Source organism: Grampus griseus, assembly GCF_964374135.1.
Source record: "Grampus griseus genome assembly, chromosome: 20".
Lineage (NCBI taxonomy): Eukaryota > Metazoa > Chordata > Mammalia > Artiodactyla > Delphinidae > Grampus > Grampus griseus.
Window position 1 is genome coordinate 16,442,838 of NC_139014.1, and position 18,692 is coordinate 16,461,529.

At 45.1% G+C, this 18,692-nt stretch overlaps 1 protein-coding gene across 6 annotated transcripts in view; it reads right to left on the reverse strand.

Annotated features, from left to right (window-relative positions):
• LOC309838508 (ADP-ribosylation factor 2) overlaps window positions 1-18,282 on the reverse strand; it is a 59,136-nt gene extending 40,854 nt beyond the window's left edge. The window contains exons 1-6 of one of the 6 annotated variants that reach the window (XM_082679619.1): window positions 18,201-18,245; window positions 17,290-17,366; window positions 16,183-16,349; window positions 13,074-13,184; window positions 7,653-7,777; window positions 3,639-5,422 (exon numbers count right to left, since the gene is read on the reverse strand). In XM_082679619.1, coding sequence (XP_082535745.1) covers window positions 5,261-5,422; window positions 7,653-7,777; window positions 13,074-13,184; window positions 16,183-16,330 — 546 coding nt within the window. In that variant the 5' untranslated portion in view covers window positions 16,331-16,349; window positions 17,290-17,366; window positions 18,201-18,245 and the 3' untranslated portion in view covers window positions 3,639-5,260. The other 5 variants (XM_082679620.1, XM_082679618.1, XM_082679617.1 and 2 more) reach the window with 5 other exon arrangements.
• Window positions 18,283-18,692: the final 410 nt, after the last annotated feature.

Here is an 18,692-nt window from a genome sequence, read left to right on the forward strand (position 1 = left end):
GTACTTTTAACCATGGTCATACAGCTGGCCTGTAGTGGAGTGAGGATTTGAATCCAGAGAGCCTTAACTCTAGGATCCAATCTGTTAACCATAGTACTGGGCTGGCATCTGCAGAATATCGGGCCCACCACTGGCCCCGCATTTTAGGAAGGATGCTGACAGATCAAAGCAAGTATGGCAGGGAGAGCCACTAGGAGAACAGGAGAGGCTGGAAATCTTGTCCTATGAAAAACCTCGGGGACTTCTATACAGGATAAAAATGACTTGGGGGGAATGCAACGACTGTCCTCAAGCGCTGAAAGAGATGGTATATGGCAACGCAAAGAGGTTTATTCTGCACAACAGGCTAAGAGATAGATTTCAACTTTCTAAGGATTAGAGAGAGTCATCTCAAGCTAGAATGGGCTGCTTTATGAGGTACTAAGCTCCCTGACACTGAAAGCGTTCAAGCAGATGCTGGACAGCCATTGGTCAGGCTTTCTACTCTGAGATGCTACTCTCCCTCTCTTCTCAAAATGCCTACAGCACTGCTGAGACCTGCCGAGTTGGCACCCTCATCGCTATTGGTTTCCTGATTATAAACTTCGTACAGCTTTACTGAATATTCATGTATCATACAATTCACCCACGGTAAGCAAACAATTGGATGGTTCTTAGTAAATTTATAGTTACACAACCACCGCCACAATCCAGTTTTAGAACACTGTGATTATCACTTTTGCTTCCCAAGAACATTATCAGCATCCAGGGTAGGTCTGGGTCTCCACTGGCCTCAGCGCATGTCTGTGCCCTGGCTCTTCCCCTTCATCCACCGCTCATTCCCCTGGCGTGTCAGCTGACACAGTTCTGCGCGTGCTGCTGTGTCCCTCCCCAGACGTCTCCACTGGGCACTTTTGCTGCCTTCCCTCCACCTCTGGCAACCTCTGGAGGCCAGAGCCCACGGCAGTAGTATGTACTGGAAGGACATGGGCCCTGGTGCCCCAGACCTGCATTTGAATCATGATCACGTGGCCACCAGCAAATCACTTTGTATCCTTGAACCTTGGTTTTCCCCTTTGCAAAGCAGATATAATACAAGTGCCTTGCTGGGTGTGATGATTAGACATGATGTGTGCAAAGTGCCTAGAAGAGTACCCAGTATGCTCAGTAAATAGCAGAGATTACTGCTTCACGATTACAATTGTCGGGGCCACCTTTATAATTATTGGCAGTCAATTCCTGGGTGCTCTGAGTGCCTACTTTGTCTTTCTCTTCCAGGCATATCCCTGGCTGTAGTTTTCTGGGTCACTCTTGCTGTCCAAGCAAGAGGATGGATTCTCCCACACTTGGGAACCCGGCGACCCACCCCGGCAAGGGCTGCGTGTCAGTGGGGTGGCGCAGCAGCACCACCTAGTGGCAGTGAGCTGCAGCAAGCTATTTACTGATCAAATTAGTAGCTGGTCTAAGGATTTGGACACAACCTTGGAAGTCACCTAGTTCAGGGGTCCCTCCAACGCTTGCGTGTTGGTCACAGCATCCTCCTAGAAGCCTTCCCATGCCGTGCATTAGAGTAAAAGAATGAAAATCAAAATAGGAGAAAAGTTCTTAACTGTGATACTCCTCCAAGTTCACCTGGTGGTAAAAAGCAAAGTTTAAAAAGTGTCCCCACCGGCCTTCCCTGGTGGCACAGTGGTTGAGAGTTCGCCTGCCGATGCAGGGGACACGGGTTCATGCCCCGGTCCGGGAATATCTAACATGCCGCTGAGCCTGCGCGTCCGGAGCCTGTGCTCCGCAACGGGAGAGGCCACAGCAGTGAGAGGCCTGCGTACCGCTTAAAGAAAAAAAAAAAAAAGGGTCCCCACCAAATCTAGATAGAACGCAGACCAGTGGTTAGTAAAGGCCTACGGCCGAGAGGTATGAAAGAAATGGGGAGTGACTGCTACAGGCTACAGGGTTCCATTTCAAGGTGATGAAAATGTTCTAAAATTGACTGCAGTGATGGTTGTACAAATCTGGGAGGATACTATCGAATAAAACCAGCGAAGTGTAATGGGGGAACTTTATGGAAATGTATCTCAGTAAGGTTGCTGCCAGAAAGGGTGAAAAGAATATCAAAAATTTCAAAAGAAAAAAGGGTCCTCAGAGCATATTGTCAGATTTTCTGTGTACTGTTTGACAACCTCCAGATACCCGTGGACAAGGGACTCAGGTCACTTCAAGATGTCATGCTTCCTTTCACTTGAAATCTACCTCCACAGGAGTATAAAGCTACCTGTCTTCAGAAACTCACATGCAAATATTCTCAGCCCTGTTAAGGCATTTTAAATAGATCAAAGTACATGACCCACAATATACAGAATTGACTCATGGACCCCCCACCATTACCCCCATATTCTTAGTATTCACACAGAGCTGCACCCCAGGTAAGCCTGGGAACTTCCTTTCCAGGCAAGGAAACTGGGAGTCAGAGGTTGAGTCCAGTTGAACCCAGCTAGTGAACGAGCAGAGCTCGAATTTCAGCCTTGGCCTTTGATTCCAGATTCAGAGCTCTCGCCATTCTGATAGGACAACCATACATCCCCTTTTATGCCCCACGTCCCTGCATAATTATTAGAAGCACCTCTTTCTCTCTCAAGGTAATAAATTCCAGTCACCTAACTCTGGGGCAGTCTTTTCCCTGGGGCTCTGCCTCATCTGTCATCAGGCTGATGCCTCAGGACTGAAGCTGTGTTCAGGCCAACAGCACCTCAGCACTTCCCAAAGCACCCACCAGCTCCCCAGACCCCTCACCTGCCCAGAATGGGTGAATCCACAGAAACAGGAAGTAAATTAGTGGTGGCCGGGGGCCGTGGGGAAGGGAGGAATAGGCATTGGATGCTCATGGATCCAGGGTTTCTTTTGGGGGTGATGAACAATTAGTAGGGTGGTCGCACAACTCTCTGAACATGCTAAAAATCACACTTTAAAAAAAAAGAAAAACAGTGAGTGTGGGACACAGCAATATGGTTTTTTAAACAAGCATCCCAAATGGTCTTATTAGCACTTCCCATGGTTAGAAAAGGACAGAGGATTCAGCAGGATTAGGTGAATAGAGTGGGAAAGATTAAACATAGCCCCCCATCCCACCCCACTTAACTGTTCCTGTAAATAATACTGATCAGTTTGTGGCCAGCACTGCTTTTCACACCTTAGACATCAAGATATCCCCAGGGAAACACCAGGCAAGGCATACAAAGGTCTCACAACCCTATGAGGTAGGTATTATCCTCATTTAACAGTTAAGCAAACTGAGGCTCAGAGATATGAAGTCAAAGAGTAACAGGCCTGAGGCCAAGCAGCTAGTGAGGACACAGCTGGGATGTGAACATGGCTTTCAGGGACCCAAGTCTTTGCTCAAACCCAGTACACTGAAGTGCTCCCCCCCATAAACCCCAAATAACCAGCTCCAAATTCACAGAAAGAGAAAGACAGTAGTTGAAAGTGTCATGTAAGGTAAGAATGGGGAGCACTGCTGAAAGCAGAAGGCTGGGACAGCACCTCTGCGGGCTCTGCCTTTCGTACCAAGTGCCCTGGGAGTTTTCAATAGCAAGTCTGCTAAGATGGAGAGGGAAAGGGATTTTAAAGTAGTAGCTCGAGACATCCAGCACATGGCTGTCCTCTCCTCCTCCAGAGCAAGTTCTTTACTGTCCAACCAATCAACAAGTGTTTAATGAGGCACAGCACCGTACCACATACACGGTACTAAGCATAAACACAAACGTCTAAGACACAGTCCCTGCCAATTTGAGGCGTACAATCTAAATCTTTCTCAGGACTTAACTCCATGGTTAAAAATCAAATCTGGACCTCATTGCCAGTATTGCAAGGAACATTCTTTAAAGTCAATGTTTTAAGGAAAAAAACTCCACATTTATCATGGCACGAAATTTCTTCCTAGTAAGAGCAACTTCATTGTTATCAGTAAACAAGGTTTACTTTTGTTAAAATTCATCTTACATTCTCTTCCTCTGTAATCTGAAATGAAGATTTTTTTTGAAAAAGGAATTTTAAAAGGTAGTCGTGGAACAGCTTAGGTACAAATGTGGCCAACAGGTGTCTGAGCAAAAGAGCTCTAGACTACTGAGTGAATCCAGCTCATTTCCAGGCCATTGTTACAATTTTGAGGATAACATAAAGCACGTTTCCACGGAAGACATTGCTGCCAACCAGAAGAAGGAGTCAGTGCCACGGAGAGTGGTCTGGACGAGACATTCTTCATAGCGAAATTTAGCACCAACCAACTCGGCTGCTGGGAGTCTCGTTCCCCGAATGAACCTCTTGATTCTCTCACAAACTCTCAGAACTCACAGGTGTGTGGTTCTGGGAACACAGCTAACCTAAACTGCAAGTTGGGCTAAGATACTGTACACGGTGACGATTCCAGCCCGGGAGCGAGAACACTCAGCGCAGAGGCGTGGCGGCAGCAGCCTCAGGACACAGCCATGTAGGGACACAAACACAACGGCGCCTCCCCTCCTTAAAGCGGCCCTGCGAGCAAAAGCCTTGGCCGTGCACTGGGTTCCCACCCCCAAAGGGTCTCCATTTGGCAAATACGAGGCAAGGAAGGGCAGGGCTAGATGATTTCTACTGTTACGGGGTCTAGTGTTACGGGGGTTTTTTCTAATGAAAAAAGATCACTGATTCCTCCCAATGAAGTACATTAAACCAGGGTGTCTGGGCTGGAAAATAACTTAAGCTCAGATCTTAACATCTTAACATCTTAACAACTTAACATCTGCGGTAAGCAAGGGCCTTTTTGTCTTTGAGGATCATTTGCTTTAAAGCACTGAGAAGTGAGCTGCTAGCTCTGGCAGTGATGGGAAAGAATGACAGTTCCTTCCTTTTTACGAAAGGATGCCAAGTCTGACAGGACCCCCAGGTATGCAGAGAGCCCACACCTGGACTAGAACCACACAAAGGAAGTCAGTCCACGGCCCACCCTCCCCCTTCTTCCCACCACGAAGACCACTCTGGCTATCGGGCACCAGGGAGCCCTCGGGACTCCTCCGTCGACTGCAAAACTGGTCACCAAAGCTATGGAAATGGAAGGTGGCATATAAAATGTAATGCTGGCTGTTTGTACCATGTAGGACTGGTTTCCTTAGAGGGCGTATAAGGCACCATGTGGGAAGCTGCTCCCACGCCCGGCCACGCGCCCACGCTCAGCTCCTCACACGCACACACGCACACAGCAGAGGCCAGCTGACTTTGCCACGACGCACAGGGAACGCAGCGCTGCCCGTCACTTCTGGGTTTTGAGCTGGTTGGAGAGCCAGTCCAGGCCTTCGTAAAGCCCATCTCCACTGGTAGCACAAGTAGCCTGAATGTACCAGTTTCTCTGGCGGAGGGAATGTAAACCAAGCTTGTCCGTTATCTCTGCTGCGTTCATAGCATTGGGAAGATCCTTGAGAGAGAATATTCAAAAGTCAGTTGACAAATGTTATATCCTCATAATGGAACATTATGCTCTTCCCCCAACATCTGCCCTTAAGCCACAGTCTTATCTCTAGCCTTCCAGTGGCTCAGGCTCCAAACCTTGAAATCATCCTTAATTTTTTTTTTCTCTCTCTCTCTCTCCTCTCACAAACTCCACATGAGGAAATCCTACCAGCTCTACCCTCAAAATATATCCAGAATCTGGCCACTTCTCACCACCTGCACAGCTATACCTGGATCCCACCACCATCACTTCTCACTTGGGTTTTACTGAAATTACTTCCAAATTGGTCTCCAAGCTTCTGCTCTTGCTCCCAGAAAGTCTAAACACAACCCAGCAGTCAGTGAAAGTCAGTGAAAGTCATTCTTCTATCAAAACCCTGTGACATCTCCGTCTCTCTCGGGGTAACAGCCCGAGTCCTCAGGATGCTCTGCAAGGCCTTTGTGACCTGAGCCCCGTGACCCCTCCTAACTGTTCTGCTCTACCTACAGCCCTCACCACAAGTTACTATATTATAAAATTGACTTACTTAGTGTGTTTATTATCTGCCTCTCGTAACTAGAATGCAAACTTTACCAGGGCAGGAATCTCTATCTTGTTCTCTGATGTGTTCCAAGTGCCTAGAACTACACCTAGCACGTAGTAAGCTCAAACCAAATTTGAATAAATTAGCATTAAAGAACAAGGTAGATCTAGACGCAATGATTTGGAAGGACATCAAAGATATGCTAAGTGAAGAAGCAGGTTACAAAACAGAATGCAGAGGGCTTCCCTGGTGGCGCAGTGGTTGAGAACCTGCCTGCCAATGCAGGGGACAAGGGTTCGAGCCCTGGTCTGGGAAGATCCCACATGCCGCGGAGCAACTGTGCCCGTGAGCCACAATTACTGAGCCTGAGCATCTGGAGCCTGTGCTCTGCAACAACAGAGGCCGCGATAGTGAGAGGCCTGCGCACCACGATGAAGAGTGAGCCCCGCTTGCCACAACTAGAGAAAGCCCATGCACAGAAACGAAGACCCAACACAGCCATAAATAAATAAATAAATAAATAAATACATTTGGGGGAAAAAAAAGTTATATAAAAAAAAACCAGAATGCAGAATATGATCTCCAGAATTTAAATATGAATACAATCATATAACTGCTCATACAGGCACAGAAAGTTTTATCTCTGCAAAGGAATATAAGACATTTAACAATGTTTTACCCTGAAGAGTGGGGCTAGAATGTTTCACTTGATATTGTGAACTGTCTGCATATTTATACCATGAGCATGTTCTGCTTTTATAATTAAAAAGAACAAATGTCATTTTCTTTTATGAAAGTCCGTTGTGTTCACTAGTGAACTTCAAACTGACATCGAATCTAATGGCCGAGTGAATGATGATCCACCCACCATTTAAAACCATGTTTACAAAGGGCTAGATGACAAGAGAAAATGCCTTCAATAAAGGGACAAAACAGGATGCAACACTGTCCAAACAGTAAGATCTCGATTACATAACGAATGTACGCATGGAGGAGAAAGTGCGGGGACACACATCAAAACATGCCCCTGGTTTATCTCAGGCTGGTACATTCCACGGGATTCTGCCTTCTTTTCCACGCTTAGTTCAGCTTCCTGAGGCTGGATGTTTCTACAACCTCCTCCTACTCCTCTTTCACTGTTTTTGGTTATATTTACACAGAAGCCGAGTTGCCCCAAGGATAGCCCCAGATGATCCAATCTCATCTCCTCCTTTGCTTCCCCCCATCCCCAATCCCGTCCCAGCTGCACTGGCTGCCTTCCTGCCGGCCTTCAGGTGTCATCTTATCAGATGTCCCCTTATCACAGAGGCATTCTAGTCCTTCCCCGCATCTGCCCCCTCCTCCACGACACTCCCCCCAGACATATTACCTGTGGTTTATTGACTGACTCTCCTCCCACTAGAACATAAACTCCATGAACACAGGTTTTTGTCTGTCTGGTTTACTGCTATATCTATATCACCAATACCTAAAACAATGCCTAGATCTTAGTAAATGCTCAGTCGATATTTGTTGAGCGAGTGAATGAATCTAAGACATGTTAACAAAGAGGTGGAGAGAAAGGCTAAGGACAGGAGAGAGGAAGGCAGGCAGCTAATTAGATATCTCTGTTTTTAAGTGAGCAGCTGGCAGTACCTTTCAGTCCCAGGATTCGGAAAGCCAGCAACATACCTGTTTATTCACAAACACCAATAAAACTGCATCTCTGAGCTCATCTTCGGCTAACATTCTGGTTAGTTCTTCTCGGGCTTCATTGACGCGCTCTCTGTCATTACTGTCGACCACAAAAATCAGACCTAGAAAGAAAGCACAAGTGTGTTAGTAATCTGAACCTGGGAAGGCAGCTGTTTATATCCTTACAGCGTCTCCCTGCTTACACATGTGGTTTCACCGAAAGCAATCAATACAGAAGGATATATAATCTTTAGAGTTGGGAAGCCTCCTGTACACCCAACTAGCCTTTTTCAGAGGCATCATAGCCCTTCACCAGATTAACAATAATAAGAATAGAGAGAGAAAAGGTTAGGCTTATTTTTAATCACTTCATTTCTACATCATGCCTACATGATGAAGACCCAATAAAAATCTATGGACATCCAAGTTCAGATAAGCTTCCCTGGTTGGCAATGCTCTGCGTATGTCACACAGCGATGTGCCAGAAGGGTAATGCATTCTGACCCCATGGGAAGAGGACGATGCAAGCTTTGTGGGTAGTACCTCTCAGATCTCGCCCTATGCAGCTCTTCCTTTGGCTGGTTCATTTGTATCCTTTTGCCATAACAGAACTGTAATTGTAAGTATAGCGCTCCCCTGAGTCCTGTGAGTTGTTTTAACGAATATTGAACCTGAGGGGATATTTGGAACTGCCAAATTTGCAGACAGCTGGAAAGAAGTGAGGGTGGTCTGGGGAGTTCCGAATTTCCAGCTGGTGTCTGAAGTGAGGGAGTCTTGTGCCCTTAACCTGTGACGTATGGCCCAACCCCAGGTAGTGGTATCAGAAGTCTTCCCAGCATCCCACACTATACAGCAGCAGAGGAATCCCAGGAAGCAAAAGACAGGTCAGAGAAAGGGACCACCACACTGTATCTCAGGAAAGGTGGCTGAAACCTGCTCAGATCTGGTCACTGCCACATTGGCTGGAGGTAGAGGCGGGGCCAATAGGATCTCAGAGGAGGTGCCCAGGAGGGATCCAGCACACACTCCAGACACAGGATGCAAAAGACTCTCTTAGCAGTAGTCCACGTGACATTAATCGTAATAACAACTGGATGGTTAGCTGACAATAAGCCTTCTGTGAGACAAAAATGGGAAGTGGCTGCCAAAAGAACTAACTTGACCCTAGGCTGTATCAACAGTAGTGACAGCAGCTCAGTTTCTAAAATACGGGCAACAAAAAGCCGATGCTACAGTGCGTCCGTCAGAACATCCTGGGAATGTTATGTGGTTGGTGCTGGACCCCACACTCTAAGACACAAGTGAACTGGAGGGACAAAGAATGACTAGGATGGCAAAGGAATTAGATACCATGACATATGAAAAACAAATTTATATAACTGGAAATATTTTGCCTGGAGAAAAGATTCATTGAGGGGACTGACAGCTGTCTTCAAATATCTAGAAGCTGTGACATAAAGAGAGGTTCGACTTGTAAGGAGATGGAAGATCAGTGGGTAAAATTACAGGAGGTCAAGGCGATACGGAGTCAAGAGAAATGCAGGTGCAATGGGCTGCCTCAGGAGCGTGCCTGTCACTGAAGATGCTTGTGCCCAGCTTAAGTGGCAACTTGTGGGGACACTGCAGAAGGGATTCTGCTGACGGGAAGGGCAGTGGAATGAGAGGACCTCTGGGTTCCTTCTGACACTGAGATCGCACCACCATGTCTAGGAGGGAAAATCTGTGCTGGCCCTCGGCCCTTTCCCTCTGTGCTTCCCAGGCCCACCCAACAGCTGCCTGACCAGCTGTCTGGAGCAGCCCACTCTGGCAGACAGGAGTGCCCACAGCTTCTGAATGTCTGGGGCTTACACGAGACTCAAAGTCATGTCTGTTACATCACATCAGACCAAAAAAATGGAAAACATTCAAAACTCCCCCCCAAAGATTTGACAGGCTGCCAGTAAGTTCCTGAACTTATCCTGAAATTTGAGGAGATCCTTAGTCTCCAATGCAAAACTGACAGGGTGGAAGCTGACATATCATCCCTTTGCCATTTCTAATAGAAAGAAAGGTTTATAAATATTAGGTCCCATTTTATACTGTTTTTATTTAGATCCTTATGTGAGAAACAAAAGAACCTAGCCATCAGACTGACTACACTTCTGAACTAAGAAAACCTAGAAAAGGTAAATTTACAAATGAATAGTATGCTGTAATTTGTTTTTAGAAGTGGGGAGAAGAAAATTTAAATTAAAAAGGACAGCCTGGGGCTTCCCTAGTGGCACAGTGGTTCAGAGTCCGCCTGCCTGCCTGCCTGCCTATGCAGGGGACACGGGTTCATGCCCCGGTCCGGGAAGATCCCACATGCCGCGGAGCGGCTGGGCCCATGAGCCATGGCCGCTGAGCCTGCGCATCCGGAGCCTGTGCTCCGCAATGGGAGAGGCCACAACAGTGAGAGGCCCGCGTACTGCAAAAATAAAAATAAAAATAAATTAAAAAATAAAAAGGACAGCCTGACTGTTGGGAAGTTGGCAGGAAAAATAGGGGCAACATGCAAGATTACTAATGGCTGAAGTGTTTGGACCCACCAGACAGCAAATCCATTCTTCAAAAGTCACCATTTGCTAATTTCATGAAGCGTCTAAACCACCCACCACAAGGTCCTAGAATACAGCCAGTTAGTTCTCCACCATCACAGCAGGAGTTACTGAAACTCAATAAAATTAGGCTTGTTATAGGACTCCTTTGATGTAATATAACTCACATTCTAACTGGATCACTCTGACTCCTTTGTGAGGAAGACCTTAAAGGGTCAATGGAGTGAAAAGGAGCTCATTTAGGCAGCTCTGCTGGGGTCCAGGGGACTGGAGGGGCAGTGGTGGAGATGTGGTCAATTCTGAATATAGTTTGGAGAGAAGCCAACAGGATTTTCTAATATGTGAAGAGTAAAAGGAAGAAATATTACTCAGCCATTAAATAAAAAAGAATCTTGCCATTTGCAGCAATAGGACGGACCTAGAGGGTCATGGTGATCATTTTGTAATGCACAAAAATATTGAATCACCATGTAGTAACCTGAACCTAACATAATATTGTAGGCCAATTAATAAATAAAATAAAAACGAAAGGAAAAAGTATGAATTTTTCTGTAATAAAAATCACCTTCCCTTTGGCATAGGGAAGGGGCATGGAGAAGAGAAATGTAGTAATCCTTCTCATCCACGTTAATTATGACCACAAGCCCAGGGAACTATACATCCACAGAAAAATGTGGGCAGCACTTTAGTATTATGCGATTTTCAGGGACAGCAAAAAAAAAAAAAATTAGGCTTGTTATAAATAGAAGATTGAAAACAAACAGGCATTTCTACTTGGTGACTGAGTGTGACAACTCTTAATAAGGTGGGTAAAGGGAACCCTGCCTGAGAATGAGGACAAAAAAACCTCTAGTAATTTGGACTCTGTGACAGTTAATTTTATGTGTCAACTTGACTGGGCCACAGGGTGCCCAGACATTTGGTCAAACAGTATTCTGGGTGTGTGTGGCAGGGTGTTTCTGGATGAGATGAACATTTGAATCAGGACACTGAGTACAGCAGATTGCACTCCTCAGTGTGCTCTAGTCCAATCCAATGAAGGCCGGCACAGTAGGTATTCACCTCCATTTTATAGATGAGGAAATCGAGACAGGAAAGATTACCTAACTTTCCCAAGGTTTCATAGCAGAGCTGTGGTTCAAACCCACATTTTCTACTTTTATCACTGGTGAGGAATTACAATAGTTTGACCAATATGGCAAGTGCCAATCCAGGTTAAATGGACACTCTGAGTATCAAAAAGCATATTGTCTGCAACGGATTGAAACACAAAGACATAAAAATCTAAGAGTCATCATGGAAGGTTGCTAGGGTATCGAGTTGTTTCTCTAAAAATCAATAAAGGGAAAGAATTAAACATTTTTCCTGCCTTTCTCATATAAACTATATTTCAGAGAAAGCAAATACCTGATGAAGGGATTCTTTGTTTAGAAGGATTTCAGCTTAATAGACTCAGATGGAATGACAGAAAAAAATGGAGGGATAAACTGTTGGAGAGTAGCAGACAACTAAAGAGACGTAACAATGAAAGGCAACGTGTAAACTTTGATTCCTTCGCAAACAAATCAAATGTGAAAAGGACGTATTTGATACAACTGGAAAAATCTGAATAAGGACTGGGTACCAGATACTAAAGAAAGAATGTTAATTTTGGAAGTGTGATAATGCATGGAGATTATGTTTTAAAAATGTCTTTATCAGTTTGAAATAAACACTGAAGGATGTATGAATAAAAGGCATCATGTCTGGCATTTGCTGTAACACACTCTGGGCAAAACGCTGATAACTGTTGAAGCTGGGTGATGAGTACGTGGGGATTTGTTAAGTATCCTCTTCCTTTTTTGCTTTAAATTTTCCACTAACAAAACTGAAAAAAGAAAAGATAAACGCTCTATTTTGAGGAAAGACATTCTAAATCTATAGGCTAAGGAAATAAGTACAAATAGAGTTAAGTGTTAAAGGTAATACCTAAAATAATGATACAAAATATAAAGGGACAGTCGACTCGGGTATTTGATCTGAAAATATCAATAAATATGGGTCTTTACTATGAAACACATGCAATGAAAACACCATAGGTAGTAGAATCTTCAAAATTAAAAGAGTCCGAATAAATTCTAAAATAAGTATGTAGATGCCAGGTGGTTATGATTCTACGTGAGAATCAGGGTGTAAAAACCATATGAACAGCTTACAGATATCTTGACAGGTGATACTCTGTAAGGTATATCATTTATCCAAAATACAATCAATGAAAAAAACTCAAATAGATTGATAGGGGACTGGGACACGTTAAAACCCCAAATTTTAAGAAACCAGTGATAAGGAAATAAGGTAATGATCTGGGATATTCATGCTTATTCCAGCACTTGTAGAATAACAGCGCAGTAGGGAAGCACTGTGGCCACAGAGGATGCTGGGATTTGGGATTCCAGCCATCCCTGTTCACTTCTTTCTCTCCATAGGGATGATTTTCAAATATTCTCCACAGGTTTAAAAGAGTGTACTGAATTCAAGTTCTTCAAAAATTGGTACTTCATCAAAGGCACATACAACTTTCAATTAACCAAAAGATGAAATTCATTAGAACAACCATTTTCTAACTGTTCTGGATTAAGAGGAGATTCCTATATAAGGCATTAACGCCCAAGTACTTTTTCAAGGAAGGCAGGGACCACTTCTCAAAAAGAAACCTCCCCAGTAAGTGTAAGTGGGTCAGCAGAAAAGAAGGAATGACTGACAGTCCAAATAAAGCAGCGCGCCGCAAGGTTTTGCTTCAAGCATCGACCTTTAGGTGCGTTTAACAGAAATGGTTGCAAGGCTAGAACTGGATAATCTCTACCTTGTGTGTTCTGGAAATAATGTCGCCACAAAGGTCTGATTTTGTCCTGGCCACCAACATCCCAGACTGTGAAGCTGATGTTTTTATATTCTACCGTCTCCACGTTGAAACCTAAATTGGGAAGGTGGAGAAAGTGTTTAATGAAGACTTCTCCTGGTTCAACAATTCGAAATAATTTCAGCTAACATTTGGACAGTACTTTTCATTTACAACGCAGCTTGCCGGTCAAAGATCCATAGCTTACAAAACAGAATGTGTTAGTCAGCTTTCTCCCCCATGCATTGTGACAGGTGTCTCCAACCTTCTCCACTCCCTCCGGCCTCCCTCCTCACACCTCCCCTCCCCTCCCCTCCCAGCAGCTCTTCCTGCATACTTCAGAGCAAACAGGAGCCATCAATGGGACTGCTTCCACTTCCCACCACACACTGTAGAAACCCAACTACATCTTCACCCACCCTTTTCTCCCTCCCTCTTGGAGCAATGGAAGGGGGCAACTAGCTAATGCCAATCCCATCCCCCCATGTGCTGGATCCAATTCACCCACGCTGTCCGGAACCTTCAAAATCTCCAACCTGTTTAAGTCTTTTGCATCTTTCAAAAAAGATGACTCCACACCTTCACGCGCTACCACCCTCTATTTTCCCTTTTAAAGTCAAACTTCTCTAAGACGTTTAGCTACCTTCACTGTGCCAACTTTGTCAGCTCTCACCCAATACACCTTAGTTCTACTTTACCGTGTTTCGCTGGTTTTGCCAAGGTCAGCAAGGTCACCATGTCAATAAATCTGACAAATGCTTTCCAGTTTTTATGTGATTTGATTTTATATCTGACACTACTGCTCACTCCCTCCTTGAAACTCTTCCCTGGCTTCCCATTTTTCTTCTTCTGTTTCCATGGCTGTACCTTCGCAGTCTCTTTAGTGAGCTCAGCCACATCTGATTGATCTTTAAATGATGCTTAGTTCAAAATCATTTACATAGAACTGTTGCACATAACCTAAACATCCATCACTGGAAATTTGTTAAACATATAGCCACATAATGGAATACTATCTAGTTACTAAAATTTCATGTTGATCTGTACTGATTATTAAGCCCCCAAACATAGTGGCTTAGAACAATGATTTTCCCCCCTACCCAATTCTGTGGGTTGCCTGGGCTTCCTCTTGTAGATGCATTCAACTATTGAGTCCTTTGGGGGCTAGGCTGGACGTCTCTCTCTCCAGGTGGTCTTTTTATTCCCAAGGAGCACTGAGCTTCCTCACGTGGTGGTGGTAGTGTTCCGAAAGAACAAACCCCAAGACACAGCACTTATCAAATCTTTGTGTGAATCACATTTGCTGATGTGCCCTTGGCCAAAGCAAGTCACACGGCCAACCAAGCTCAGCACCACTGTGGAAGGGGACTGCACAGGGGTATGGCTACTGAGTGGCATGATTCATTGGGCACCATTAGTTTAACAATCTACCACAAAATCAGTATCCAATTCATTCACCAAATATTTCCTGGACATCTATTATGTGTCACGCATTTTGCTAGGCGCCTGGGGACAGTGGTGAACAACGCAGACATGATTCTTGCTCTTATTCACACTTTTGGAAGAGGACAGTGAGCAAGCAATGACAAATGTGCTCAGAGTTACTAAGAAGTTCAGGTTGCTATGGAAACTTACAACAGGGGAAAACCCGTCCAAGGGATCAGGAAAGGCGACCCTGAGAAATGATGCTTAAACTGAGAGGGAGAGAATGAGCTGGCATTAGCTACGTAAAGGCGGGGAGGGTGGGTAAAAAAGAAGGCAGGAAAGCATTCCACAGAGAGGAAATGACATAGAAAGAGATCCAAACACATTGTTTAACGCAGAGTAAGTTGGAAGACAGCATGCATATGACTTCACAAAGATATTCACCAAAGTCACAGTGTTTTTTAACACTCGTTTAGATTTTTTTTGTATGTATGACATTATGGAAGCATGAATTATTTTTATAATTGGAGAAAACCAAGTAATTATGCTATTTCATTTTGGACTAATAACATTTTTAAAATTATGGGTATGAACACTTTCTCCATCTGGTTTCCTGTTCCTTTAAGTGCTGCAATCTCTGCAGCTAGCTGCCCAAGTTGGAAGTTGATCGTTGGCTCCTGTGCCTAATCCAACATTCGGAACACTACTGACATTCACATGCCATCCTGGGGAGGCTATTCTCGCTCAGGAGTTTGGATCTGGAGGCAGCTGATGAGGCACAGACTAAGTGCTGTCAAAACTGCCTTTGAGGGGCTTCTCTGGTGGTGCAGCGGTTAAGAGTCCGCTTGCCAATTCAGGGGACATGGGTTTGAGCCCTGGTCCGGGAAGATCCCACATGCTGCAGAGCAACTAAGCCCGTGCGCCACAACTACTGAGCCTGCGCTCTAGAGCCCGCAAGCCACAACTGCTGAAGCCTGAGCGCCTAGAGCCTGTGCTCTGCAACAAAAGAAGCCACCGCAATGATAAGGCTGTGCACCACAATGAAGAGTAGCCCCCGCTCACTATAACTAGAGAAAGCCCTCGCACAGCAACGAAGACCCAATGCAGCCAAAAAAAAATAAAATAAAATAAATAAATTTGTAAAAAAACAACAAAAAAAACCCCTGCCTTTGCAAAAGTCTTAAATAGCTGACAAAACACAGTGCTGGTTCGCAGGAATAACTACACCGCCAGATAGTCCTCCAGCATTTGAACAAATCAGATTCTTCACTTGACCACCAGCTCAAAAAAAATCATACTACACCTTTAAACACTAGGAACATACTTGGTATGGAGAGATGCTTCCACTTAGAAAAGCCAGCTGGAAGAAAGATGGATTTTAATAATCATTATCTTTTTTTTTTTTTGGCCAAGCAGATAGGGTTAAACTTGTTCCACCTAAATGTGTTCGTATGACTCCCCTGTAAACCTAGCAATGTGCCAGAGATGCCAGGGAGCAATTAGGAAATTGTATATTACCTGGTTTTGGCCTCAAAACCGCTCTTGGGGCAGACAAGATTTTCCCCCAAAAAATTCAATAATGCAAGAAGTATGTAAAAGTATAACATACTAAAGTGTAAACTGGTCTTGTCATAGGTCGTTAACATACCTATCGTAGGGATGGTAGTCACAATCTCTCCCAGCTTCAATTTATACAAGATGGTGGTTTTTCCAGCGGCATCCAAACCCACCATAAGAATCCGCATCTCTTTTTTCCCAAATAGACTTTTAAACAGTTTTTCAAAAACGTTCCCCATTGTAACTGAATTCTGTGACCTGAAGGAAAAGAAAGGCAAATCAAGTAATTGTTCTTTGCAGAGATATAGAAACATAAATACAAGATATATACATGAAATACAAGTCTCCATTAGAGGTGGCTCCTAGTAAATACTGAACAATTTTAAGTATAGTTTGGCCAGTAAGGAGTAGAGTATCTTGTTTTCACAGGGAAACTCAACTAAGCCTTTTGATGCCTTGCCAAAAAATTCTCTTTTCCACTGCAGCATCCAAGTGGGATACGTGAAGCACAGTCTCAATGGTGGCAGGCTTTAGTCATCTTAAGTATGAAAGCAATGTCACAACAGACACAACTAACACTTCTGAAAGGAGAACTCGGGACGCAGAGAACCAGTTTATTTTACCTGATGTGAAGCAAAGTCTTTCAGGCCGGTTAAATATCAGCACCTTTTAGAAATTCAGTAGCTGCCTTTGGCTAGCAGACAGTATCAAGACCCAGAAAAGAACCTAAAAAACTTCAGAGGTGAGGAAATACAGCACTGGGAAACTGCACTGCTAACAGAGAAATTAACTAGGCAAAGAGTAGAGGAGACACCATAGCATCCAGTGTCGACCATCACCTTACTCTTAATTATTTTTAGCTTTTTTGGAAACAATTCACGCACATATAAACATAAATGATAACGTACAGTTCAGTGAAATGTCATGAACCAAATCAAAAAAAGATGATTACCAGCGACCCAGATCTCCTTGTGCCCCTTCCCAGTTGTACTGTCTACAACTCTAACCTTGCTCCTGGAAGTCTACAAAGATCCTTCAAAGAGAAGTAAAAAATCCTCGTTTCCCTTTAAACTGCTAACCATAGGAAAACTTTATTCCTGGGCAGAGCAGGGTTAAGACAGAATAAGGACAGCCCATCTCCCATTCATTGGGACCCTAGGGACCTCAGAGGGGAGGTCACCAAGTTCCAGAGACCCACCTCTGAAATTCAACTGTGTCCTACAGTAGCTTAACTTCATGGATGATGTCTAAGCACACACCATTTTATTCTACGACCTGGGAAAAAGAGCAGAGCATTTATCCTGTACATAAATGAGGTACAGGGGAACTGCTACAACCAAAGAATAATGATGAATGTTTTAATCATTCATAGAAGGGCCATACAGAAAGTATATAGAAGTCCAATGCACTATGGCACTCAAAATCTTGTTGGGCGACAAAACTAAAGATTCCTTATCTTCGTTTCCGAAAAAAGATAAATCTCACAGATTAGAAAAAAACAGTGAGGAACATTCTGGGGGAGGGAAGGTACTTGCCACTTAGATGTCCTATGAAGCAAATACTTGATTCCTCCTCCCAACTACAGCACACCTCCAAGGTTTTCCCTCCTGCTTCTCTTTTCCTCTTTTTCCTACTCATCTGCCAGAGGCGGCCAGAGCCCGCTGCGCTGCTAGAGACCCTCTGGAAGACGCCGGCGACCCTGGCGCCTCTTTGGCACGCTCACCTCCCCTACCACAAGCACCAGCTGTCCATCAGGGAGAACTGCGTGGAGATCTCCAGGACACGAACCAGAGCGGGTGGCCAAGTGGGCGTGCGCAGCGGACAGGCACGCGCGCTGGGTCCCCGGGGAAGGCGTCCGAGTGTCCTTTCTGCCCAGCCGCCAGTCCGCTTCCTCTCGACCTCCGGGCCCCGGGGAGAGCAGAGGGCCCAGCGACGGACGAGCCAAGCCTCTCTCGATCCCCGCAGCCCCTGGCCTACACGAGGGCGGAGAAGGGACAAGATCCTTTTCTGCAAGCCACCCGCTGCTCTCTAGCTTCCCGACCTCTGACGGTGCGGAAATCCAGCCAGGCCTTGAGTGCCACAACCCGCTCTCCCCACTCCGCGACTCACCGGTCCCCAAACTGACCACGGGTACCAATACCGCGGCCTTTAAAGGATTTCTGATCCTCTCTGCGAAATGGCGACAGGCTTGGGGCGGGAACAGTAACCAACCAATCACCCGTCGCCTCTTGGAGCTTTTGTACCAGTGAGCGCGAGGTTCCGTGAGTGACAACAAATCTTGCCAATGCAAAGGACAATAGGAGCCGGGGAGGGAGGACACCCGCCCCTCGCGACCTAGGCGACGGCACGAAGCTCTGGAAATGCCGGCTTAATCTTCCAATGACAGCTCACCGGGTCCTGGCGAGACACGCCCACATGCCCCGCCCCTAGGCTGTGCACGACCAATCAAAAAAGTAAAAAGATTTCCGGTTTGCTCCGCCAATCAACTCGGAAAAATTCAAAGGCTTGAACTAACCCCATTCGGACCAACTGGGTAGGGGCATGTGGGCGGGGCCAAGCTCGTAGTGCTATTTAAGGAAATTTGCTGAGGTTGAGCTAAAA